Raw genomic sequence first — 11533 nt, forward strand, 5'->3', positions numbered from 1 at the left:
CCCTCTCTCAAAACTAAATAAAACATTAAAAAAATATAATAGAGGAGCTCCTGGGTGGCTCAGTTGGTTAAATGTCCGACTTCGGCTCAGGTCATGATCTCACGGTCAGTGAGTTGGAGCCCCGTGTCAGGCTCCGTGCTGACGGCTCAGAGCCTGGAGCCTGCTTCCGATTCCGTGTCTCCCTCTCTCTGCCCCTACCCCCTCCTCTCAAAAATAAACATTTAAAAATTAAAAACAAGGGGCGCCTGGGTGGTGCAGTCGGTTAAGCATCCGACTTCAGCCAGGTCACGATCTCGCGGTCCGTGAGTTCGAGCCCCGCGTCGGGCTCTGGGCTGATGGCTCGGAGCCTGGAGCCTGTTTCGGATTCTGTGTCTCCCTCTCTCTCTGCCCCTCCCCCGTTCGGGCTCTGTCTCTCTCTGTCCCAAAAATAGATAAACGTTGAAAAAAAAATTAAAATAAAAATAAATAAAATAAAATAAAAATTAAAAACAAATTATAATAAAATAAAAATTTCACAAAAGGCAGACATAAATGACATTTCGATAAAAACAAATCCACTTGGAAGAGAGTGAAATGGATGTACAGATATAAATTAGGGTGTTCCAGGGAGCCATTTCCTGGGGTCATTCTAGAAATCATGAGGACTAAAATGAGCACGGTATGTTTGTGAAACAACATGGCAGACAAATCAGTTTCCATGGAGTTGAAGATTGGAATAGAGGCATGCGGGAAAACAGTGCTTGAGAAAGAGGAAGGTATGTGATCTGTGGAAAGGTCTAGAAAGGTGCAGAGAATTCGAATCACAGTGCAATATCTCGGTGGAAAAAGGCAGAGATGGTACATACCAGCAGGTGGAAATCAGGGATGTGAGAGAACCAGGATATGGGAAGTCCCAAGGACTAAGGAAGAGGTAATAAGGAGGCCAACAAGATGGCCACCATACAGAAGTGCTACCTGCTACAAGTATGGACAGGGCGTCCTTTGGAGACAGAGACCCTGAAATGGCCCAGGCACTCCATAGAACATGGAGCTCACAATACACAAGGCTGGTCCCTGAAGAGCTACCCCAACAATGTCTCCACCTCTCTGCAAATGCACCAGTTAGGAATGAAATGTCCTGAGGGGGTAAAGTACTCTGGGAATTCCTGGGTGACTTCTTCCTGTTGGACTGGACTCTTACTTTATTTCCTTTGCTCCTAACCAAAGGTGGTTCACTCTAGAGGGGGAAAAGAATCTGTTGGGCTCCTGGGTGACTCATTTAAGCCTCCGACTAAGATCAAGGCTCAGGTCATGATCTCACAGTTTGTGGGTTCGAGCCCCACATCGGGCTCTGTTCTGACAGCTCAGAGCCTGGAGCCTGCTTCGGATTCTGTGTCTCCTTCTCTCTCTGCCCCTTCCCCACTTACACTCTGTCTTTCTGTCTCTCAAAAGTGGATAAACATTTAAAAAAATGGAAAAGAAGAATCTGCAAGGTTCCCATCGTATCATGTCTCCAGCAATATGTCCACGGTCATATGTACTATTAATACACTGGGGTTGTTTTCTAAGCCTTGGCTCTTTTTTTCCACTCAAATCAATTCTTTCCCAAAATTTAGCTTGGAGTTTATAAAACAGAAGCAGTCCCATTTCTTCTTTTTTTCAGAAGTTTAAAAGCTGTATTTTTTTCATATTATTGTTATCTTAATAGAATTTATTGCCAACTTGGCTAACATACAGTGTAGACAGTGTGCTTTTGATTCAGGGGGTAGATTCCTGTGATTCATCGCTTACATTCAACAGCCAGTGCTCATCCCAACAAGTGCCCTCCTCAATGCCCATCACCTATTCTCCCCTCTCCCCTGCATCCCCCTGCCATCAACCCTCAGTTTGTTCTCTGTATTTAAGAGTCTCTTATGGTTTGCCTCCCTCTCTCGCTGTAACCATTTTTCCCTCCTTCCCTTCCCCCATGGTCTTCTGTTAAGTTTCTCAAGTTCCACACATGAGTGAAAACACACAGTATCTTCCTCTGACTGACTTATTTCACTCAGCCTAATACCCTCCAGTTCCATCCACGTTGCTGCAAATGGCAGGATTTCATTCTTTCTCATCACCGAGTAATATTCCATTGTATACAGAAACCACATCTTCTTTATCCGTTCGTCAGTTGATGGACATTTAGGCTCTTTCCTTAATTTGGCTATTGTTGAAAGTGCGAAGCAGTCCCATCTCTGACCCTTGAGTTGACTTATCTTTTTCTGCATCTTACTCCCACAGATGGCTGGTCTGCACTCTTCTGACAAGACAGGGCCAAAGTTTTCAATTCCTTCCCCTCCTTTTTCCAAGCCAACATCAGCAGTTCCAGAGATAACACAGCCTCCATCGTACGAAGATGCAGTAAAGCAGGTAACTACAGGTTTTGTTCTCTGTAGAGAAACAGGTTGCCTAAATGGGCGTTGTTTCTCATTATTCAACTTCGGGCAGTCTTAGGTGCCGACATTGAGTGCATTGGTGCCCCCCTACCAGGATGGGCAGAGTTTCTAGATGCTACTTGTAGAAAGTTAGTGCATGTACAGTAAAACCTTGGATCGCAAGTAACTTGCCCTGCGAGTGTTCCACAAGACGAGCAAACATGGCTAATAAATTTTAACTTGATAAACGAGCCATGTCTTGCAATCCTAGTATGTGATGCTGAACGTCACATGATCACAACTGAGCCAATGGTTCTTCTCTCTCTCTCTCTCTCTCTCTCTCTCTCTCTCTCTCTCCCCCCCCCCCCCTCTCTCCCTCTCTCCCTCTCCCTCTCTCTCTCTCCCTGTCTCTGTCTCTCTCTCTCTCTCTGCGGGATTGTGGGTGATCATCTCCCATGCTCGGATGCTTTGTCTCAGTTCACAGTGTTTGGCAGAAAGTGATTTTCCAGAACATTGGAAGGTGCCCAAAACTGGCATTAGTGTATTTTTTGTCACTTCCAAGCACCTATGGACAGTCTTTTGGTTTTCCATCCAAGAGTGAGCTTAGGAATGCTTTGCTCCATTCTAGGTTGGGCTGCCTGCAGATAGAGACCCTTTCCTCTGCTGCCTTATGGCCAATTACACTAAATACAGTATAAGACAAGAGTTTATTAAAACCGTACTGTAGTCAACTTCCATTAGTGATAGTGAAAGTCGTCCTACGCAGTAACCCTCCTCTCTCTCGTCTCCCTCACACCAGCCACGAAGGTTTTGAAAGTAAGTGCAGGTGAATTTGTTTATTTTCCTTTATATTTTATATTCTTTTTATTATTTTGTATTATATTACAGTATTGTAACCATTTTTACATGAATATTTTTGGGTTGTGGGACAAATCGTCTGAGTTTCCATCATTTCTTGTGGGGAAATTCGCTTTGGTATTACAAGTGCTTTGGATGACAAGCATGTTTCCAGAACAAATTGTGCTCGCAAACCAAGGTTTGACTGTATATAGAAGGCTGACGGAGAAGAGGCTGGGCTGGCTTAGTACCAACACCAGGTGCCTGGACTTGGTACTGCCAACAGCCATCTGTCACTGCCACTAAGGTTGGACAAGTTCTCAACTTCCCTTATGTGAAATAGGGTCCCTATCTACTTTGTAAGGGTTCTCTAGAGTGTATCACCGACCACATTGTCTGGGCACAGGATAGCTACTCAAATATTTGAGAGCAGTTGCCAGGCTGATACTTTGTGAGTTTCTTCTTAGTTTCAAAATCCAATGATCTTGGCAAAGTATTGATGACTGTCGTATACTCTACCGTCATTTATGTTGGGAAATTATCCAAATAAAAAGTATAAACCAAAAAGAGAGAGAGAGAGAGAGAAGCACTAAATGATCTCACATTTCAAATGGTTTGAGCCCGGATCAAGTATCAGATGGCCCTTTGTATGTGCCCAACCTAGCAAGGACGGTCTACGTCAGCTGCCGCATGCTGGTGTCCCACAGAGCCAAATCGGCTTGTAGTTGAGTCTCACTTGGCTGCAAGAGTATTTTTAAATGTCAGGAGATTTTATGCAAAAAGTGGGCTTTCTCACTTCGGAAAAATGAGAGGATCTAACAATGGTGGAGCCACGTCTCTGCCAGAGGACAGTCGCCTGAAACAAAGTATCCGCTGCGTCTTTGAACCACAGCATGGTTCCTGCATTTTGTCCCTTCTTTCTTGTTCTATATTGGGCTCTTTTACATTACCTGTCAGACCCTGTGGACACCTCATGCCTCCTGGACTGGCAAACGATTCATTCTTTGAGCAGGGCTCCCATCCGTGTTGATTACTGATGCCTCTGTTTATTTCAGAGTGGGCTCTCAGGGGAGTGGGATACGTATGTGTCTCTCTTCCCCCCATTTCCTACCTACCCCTGGTATCTGTAAGCACCAACTGATCCTTTACGGCTTCCAGAGAAAAGAAAATGGTCAAGCAAAGTGGACTTCCATCAACAAGACTCTACCGAATCATTCAGATGAACCATAGGGAAGGGGTGTGGACACTACATGTGTCAATGGGTTCCACAAGCTATTGCGATGATGCCCTAGGAAAGTAGGAGCCACGTTCTTGGGCCACAACCACAGCACCCAAACAGGAAGCAAATCCAAGTCACTTCAGAGTGGCCAAAAATGGGTATACTATCTGTGGATTAAGATGCCTCGCTCCTGGAACGGAGGCCTCTCAAAGGACCGGACATGCTCTGAGGGATGCTGCTGGGAGCGCTCTGCCTTCTTGTCCCCTTCTCTTGTTGTAGTCAATTGTTTCATTCAGTCCTTTCCCTGTCTGAAGTTAACCTTGAGCTTCAGTCGCACAGTCGGTTACCATCTTGCTCATGGCCGCTTCATTCACAAATGGTGGAAGCATCCCGTTAGTCTGCTGACAGATGAGTGGTTATCCAAAATGCAGTGAACACACAGAATTAATGCTAGTCAGGCCTAACAAGGAAAGGGATTCTGACAGGTATTGCAACACGGATGAGCCCAGAGGACATTACGCTCAGCGAAGTAAACCAGTAACCAAAGGAAATATGCTGTGTGAATCCACTTATAAGAGGGATCTAGAGTTGTGAGATTCCTAGGAACAGGATGCAGATTCCTAGGAACAGAAAGCAGAACCGAAGTTGTCAGGGGCTATGGGGAGGAGAATGGGGAGCTCGTGCTGAATGGGGACAGTTCCAGTTTGGGAAGATGAAAAGTTCTAGAGATGGATGGGGGTGAAGGTGGCACAGTAACGTGACTGTAGAGGCACCTGGGTGGCTTGGTTGGTTACGCGTCTGACTTCGGCTCAGGTCGTGATCTCGCAGTTTGTGAGTTCAAGCCCCGCATCATGCTCTGTGCTGACAGCTCGGAGCCTGGAGCCTCTTTCGGATTCTCTCTCTCTCTCTCTCTCTCTCTCTCTCTCTGGCCCTCCACCACTCATGCTCTGTCTCTTTCTCTCAAAAATAAAGAAAGGAAATAAATAAATAATGTGACTGTAAGGTATGCAATGTCACTGGACTGTCTGCTTGAAAAAACGATAAAGATGGTAAATTTTGTGTTGTGTGTATTTTTATCACAATTTGAGGGGGGAAAAAAATACCCTAACCAAACCTAGTTCAAAAACCTGTAGTCCTGTGCCTAATGGTTTCCCACAGAAGAGGGAGCCAGCCTTCTAACCTCTCCGTTCTCTTCTTAATTTGCAACAGCAAGTGACTCGGAGTCAGCAGATAGATGATCTCCTGGATGTCCTCATTGAAAGTGGAGGTAAGACTGCCCGTCTTGCCCATTGGAACGCCCGGTACCTGCATGTGCTCTAGACAGTGGACCCTCAGGACCAAGGTCGGATGCTCACCAAAAGCCATGGATGGGTAGAATATCTCTGCGTGGGAGCTCTCCATCCACGCTGGAGTGGGGGAAAGAAGGCACAATGGATGATTTGTCCCCCTGCTCAAAGAACTTGCTCACCAATCATTTGACCCTATTTACCCTACTTTCTAAGTGTTTTGCCTTATGACTCCATTTCTCTTGGCTCTTCTAGTCCCAGTCTCCCTATAACAAGAGAGCAGATAAAGCAAGTTTTGTGCCACGTCCTCGAAATGAAATTCAATCAGCGATCTCCCACTGGATGGTCTGTTCAGGTGCAGACATCATGCACGCTTGCAACAACACCAAAAAAAATGATCAACGTGTTCTTTTGGGTTCCTTTGCAGTGACTCATTTATTAGCTTTTAAAAATGGGGGCGCCTGGGTGGCTCAGTCGGTTAAGCGTCCGACTCTTGATTTCGGTTCAGGTCATGACTTCATGGTTGGTCGTGAGATTGAGCCCCTCATCGGACTCCAGGCTCAGTGTGGATTCTTAGGATTCTTGGAATTCTGTTTCTCCTTCTCTCTCTGCCCCTCCCCTTCTCACATGCATGCACGCATGCTCTCTCTCTCTCAAAATAACCATAAAAAAATAATAAAGTTTCTGAGAAGGAGTAGGCAGGCATTTACTGGCTCAATGCTGCACCAAAGACTACCTTTATGGACCTCGCAGTCTGGTAAGGGAGATGGAAAACAGGAGAGTGAACAGGCAGTTTCTCCATTGTGTGTAGCAAGAGTAAGAAGGAACAGATGGTCATAGGAGTCTGTATCTTTATAACTTTTGTGATGGAAAGATAAGAGGGACTATCAGACACCCCCCCCCCATATTTCTTTTATTTATTTATTTTGGGGGAGAGCAGAGAGAGCGGGAAAGAGAGAATCCCAAGCAGGCTCTGCACTGTCAGCACAGAGCCTGACACGGGGCTCGAACCCACAAACCATGAGACCATGAGCCAGAGTCAGACGTTTAATTGATTGAACCACCCAGGCGCCCCCACCCTTATATTTTTAATGAAGTGTATGGCCCAGTCAACAAAGGGGAGGGTGCAGGAGGGGAGCACGGGAGATTCAAGCACAGAGGAGCAATCATGAATCAATCACAAATGAATGGAGTTTCCTAGAGAAACACAGTGGGATTGCTACGCTGTATTGAGTGCCAGCTGTAGGCTGGTCACCTTGAATCTAAAGTGAGACCAGCCAGCTCTGTTGTGTCATTTTTCTCTTGCAACCAAGATTCATTCAGGTGTGGAGTTTTGCCAAGGGAATATGGGGCAAGGGGACTGAGCATATATGGGGCCTGAGTGGCTTAGTCGGTTAAGCATCCGACTTCGGTTTAGGTCATGATCTTATGGTTCGTGGAGCCTGCTTCGGATTCTGTGTCTCCCTGTCTCTCTTCCCCTCCCCCACTCGTGCTTGCCTCTCTGTCTCTCAAGGATGAATAAACATTAAAAAATAATTTTTTAAATGTACTTTAGGGGCACCTGGGTGGCTCAGTCGGTTGAGCATCCAACTCTTGATTTTGGCTCAGGTCATGATTGTGGGATCGAGCCCTGTGTCAGGCTCCAAGTTGATCATGGAGCCTGTTTGAGATTCTCTCTCTCCCTCTGCGCCCCCACCCCGTTTGCACGTTCTCTCTAAAAAATAAAATAAAAATAAAAATAAAAAGTACTTTAAGTCTATCCAGCTCTTAAAACCAAGATGGAGTCCTTCTATGTGACCTAAAATAAGTTAATTATCTTAATCACCAGGACCTGTTCCTTCCTTAATATTTATCTTGGGGCCAACGGGTCAAAACAGGTCAAAAAGCTAGAGATGGCCCTTGACTCCACTCTTGACTTTCTACCTCCAAATCTAAAACACACACTGTCAGGGCATCTGGGTGGCACAGTCAATTAAGCATCCAACTCGGCTCAGGTCATGATCTCACGGTTCATGGGTTTGAGCCCCGTGTCAGGCTCTGTGCTGACAGCTCGGAGCCTGGAGCCTGCTTTGGAGTCTGTGTCTCCCTCTCTCTCTCTGCCCCTCCCCTGCTCATGCTCTGTCTCTTAAAAGTAAACAAACGTTGAAAAAAAAATTTTTTAATAAAAATAAAGATCCCCGCTGTGTAGCATCTCCATTGGTAGTAGTGTAACAATCCCCATTGTGTTTTGCCAACAGAAATGCCAGCTGATGCTAGGGAGGATCATTCATGTCTTCAAAAAGTCCCCAAGATAGCTGGGTCTTCCCGAAGCCCTAACACCACCCTCTCCAAACCCTCATCTTCAGGAGGCCAACTCTCCTTCGATCACTATGGTACCGACAGTGATGAGCACCTTGAAGTCTTATTAAATTCCCAGAGCCCCTTGGGGAAGGTGAGCGATGTGGCCCTTCTAAAAATCGGGCACGAAGAGCCTCCTTTTGACGGGATAATGGATGGATTCTCCGGGAAGGCAGCAGAAGACCTCTTCAGCGCGCACGAGATCTTGCCAGGCCCCCTCTCCCCGATGCAGACTCAGTTTTCACCTTCCTCTGCAGACAGCAGTGGGCTGCGGCTAAGCTTCACCGAATCTCCTTGGGAAACCATGGAGTGGCTGGACCTTACTCCACCCAGTTCTACACCAAGCTTCAGCTCCCTGGGCCCCAGCGGCCCCAGCATCTTTAACATTGATTTCTTGGACGTCACGGATCTCAATTTGAATTCCCCCATGGACCTTCATTTACAGCAGTGGTAGATAATGTCTGATGAAGAGGTGCTTAGGCAGACCCATGGGGATGCCATGGGGAAAATCACACAACCAAAAACGCTCCTATCATCCAAAAGGAGGAAGAGGTAGGCGAGGAGAAGGAGGAGGAGGAGGAGGAGGGGAGAAGGAGAAAATTAAAAAGACACGATGGAGACTTCTGTGACAGTCAATGAGAGCGAATAGGAGTCTTTAGATCTATGTAAAATGTAATATTTACCAACGTGCAGTAACTGTTCATGATTTCAGCTGTGCACTCAGATATGTGATTTCTGAGATCAAGAATGCCAAAAAAAAAAAAAAAAACCTAAAATTCTTTCACTGCCTTTTCAAACACCGGAGTTTTTGTAGCCCATAATTTTTCTCAGGCATTGTTTGGGCGTGATCGCGCTTCGTATGCTTTTCTCGTGAATTTATACTGTGGAAAGGAAATGTAGCTCTTTTGGAGTACAGGGAGTATAGCATAACCATCAAAGTTTCTGGAAGATTCACTCAGTGGTGGAGGCTGTGTTTCAGCACCCCCTTCCCTGTCTTTCCAAATAGAAGTCAGGCCCGACTTCAGTTGGCTGCTGGAGATAGACTAGAGGGACAGAGCCAACCCATTCCCAAGGAAGTGGAATCAACTCGGTGTCTCTTGGCCACAAAGCTGCCCCATTGGGGTGGTTCCAATTCTGGACCCAGGATTCCATGTGGTCACTGATAACAATGAACCTATGTTTGGTCCACCCAGAATTTCCCTCTTTCTCAACCAGTAGCCCAATCACTCCTGCTGTCTCTGTGGTGATAAGCACCACAAAACAGCCAAGAACCTGAAAGCAAACAAAAACCAAAACCCCCTGCCATATGGAACATTCCCCAACACAACCCCCCTTTAGTTTCAAAGACTGGAGATGATCCCATGATCACATGGGAAGAACATCTCTAGCTTCGGGAAGCCATGGCGGGATCATTCAGACAAGCTATAGAGAACACTGTTTCACGTGTCATGAGAATAAACACCATGGATTACTATAGCCGGATGACTAATTATGGAAGTCCAACTTTTCTTGGAGGGTGGAAGGGGGCCCACCTGTTTTATCTTCTCCCACTGCACTTTTCTTTCAAGATACCAATCTTTTCTTGCTCCCCTTTTGAAACTCCTTCTTTTTCTGCCCCAACTTGGACAGAAGAGGACTCCAGATCTAACAAGGTGCCATAACCCTAATAAGCCATATTTTAAAAAGCTGAAACTCCAGGCTCTCCTGGAGAACTCATTCTCCATATGCATAATTTGCTTCAAAAAGCCGAAAGAATGTCCTTGCAGTGAGGGGGGAAGGATAACCTTGGGGTCCTCCGTCCCAAAGCTCATTCTTCAGTCATTTGATTTACTGCAGTCATCAATTGGGGTGGTTCAGGGGAAATTGGAAATTATTACGTTGTAAAAATAGATGTGAACGATATTTACCAGGAGAGAGGATTTCAGGTCTTGGTGGTGAAAGGAAACAGAGTCGCACGTGGAAAACGAGGGAAGGAAGAAAGACAATTTTTCTCGTGTGCGTTCCTCATTATCTTGTGCTTTTGCTGGGAGTTGTTTTCAGCTCAAGTGGCAAGGCAGTCTCTCTAAAGCTCACTGTGGCTCCCAGCTCACCGTTTTCTAGTGTTGCATGCTGTAGAAAGTAGCTATTGCTGGTTTGGTTGTTGTTGTTGTTGTTGTTGTCGTTGTTGTTGTTGTTTTAATTTAAATCACTAAGGCACTGTTTTCTTCTTTTGTAAAAAAAAAAAAATTCACTGTGCACTTACGGAGAAAATAACCAAAAATGTTGTGATTTTAGAAGTTCTCTCTTGGAGAAACCAAAGATTTAGAAGTCATTCCATTGTTACCTTGTAAACATGTGTGAACACAGAGTGTTTTTGGTGACTAGTAATCTGAAAGCTTCCAGAGCTTATGGGGGGGCAGGGTAGGTATGCATATGTGTATAGATATATACAGATGCATATGTCTGTGCGCATATGCGTGTGCATATATACAGGGATATGTATATATCTATACATATATGTGCAGTTGTGTGTCTCTTGAAAAGCAGTGACACAGAGTCCTGTACCAAAAGCCTTTGAAGCCCCAGTTTGCTGTGAAATACTTGGCCTTTGTCACTACGAGTTCCCGATTAATCAACCAGACTCTACGTTGCCTCCCTGTGAATGACTAACAGCTCCAGCTCAGTGACTCACAGCCACTTGCTTACCATGAACACGCTCATCTTGACAAAGAATACGGATGTGAAAAGACAGAACTGCTCCCCCATTAGTGATACAGTCTCTCGTAGAAAAGCATCAAAGGGCCATGAAAATCGTTTTTACATTCCTTGATCTGCATTGTGCTTTAAGAGATCCACGTGCTAAATTCTGCATTTTGCGGTTCACGTCAGTCATCGGAACCCAAAATCTAGAGGGGGAGGAAAGAATCCCCAGTGTTTTCTGTGAAGCCGAGGATACGGGGAAGAAAACTTTGTTCACGCATTCCTCACGTGTGCTTATCCCTCAGAGGTCAGAGTTTTATTTTGGATCTTGACGAAGCTTGCTGGTCAGCCCATGTTTCATGTGCCCATGTTGTACCATTTGTATGTTTATGTTTTCTCCCTTTGCTGCCTTTGGAAAACAAACTCACAGTGTCCCTACTCTGAGACTCTGGCCTGAGCGTTAATGATGGTTCCCTTTGGGTATTTCTAGCGGAAGGACTAGACTTGGTCAGGAGGCCGCTGTGCTTTGTAAGACTGTGCACTGTCACGGAGACCTTTTTAAGATATTACCAGCACCGATATGCAAGCATCACAGCTGACAAGAGATACTTGCTATTTCCAACCAACACGCTTCACACAGAGCAGACCCTGGATTCTTGGCCTCAGCCCCCCTCCCACAGGCTCCACACCATATTCGCTGTATCTCTCCGTAGAGCAGAAGTGAGATACATGGTAGAAAATCAGGGATATAGCTGAGAAAACATCGAAGAAGTTGGCTGCACCCAGTG

The 11533-nt window shown here is 45.7% G+C and overlaps 1 protein-coding gene across 3 annotated transcripts in view; it reads left to right on the forward strand.

Annotated features, from left to right (window-relative positions):
- MYOCD (myocardin) overlaps positions 1-8876 on the forward strand; it is a 109612-nt gene extending 100736 nt beyond the window's left edge. For all 3 annotated transcript variants that reach the window (XM_043583151.1, XM_043583152.1, XM_043583153.1), the window contains 3 exons: positions 2254-2382; positions 5653-5710; positions 7967-8876. In XM_043583151.1, the coding sequence (XP_043439086.1) occupies positions 2254-2382; positions 5653-5710; positions 7967-8520 (741 nt within the window). In that variant the 3' untranslated portion in view covers positions 8521-8876. The remainder of the gene's footprint in view (positions 1-2253; positions 2383-5652; positions 5711-7966) is intronic.
- Positions 8877-11533: the final 2657 nt, after the last annotated feature.

The sequence above is a fragment of the Prionailurus bengalensis genome, chromosome E1 (genome assembly GCF_016509475.1).
Source record: "Prionailurus bengalensis isolate Pbe53 chromosome E1, Fcat_Pben_1.1_paternal_pri, whole genome shotgun sequence".
In the NCBI taxonomy this organism is placed as follows: Eukaryota; Metazoa; Chordata; class Mammalia; order Carnivora; family Felidae; genus Prionailurus; species Prionailurus bengalensis.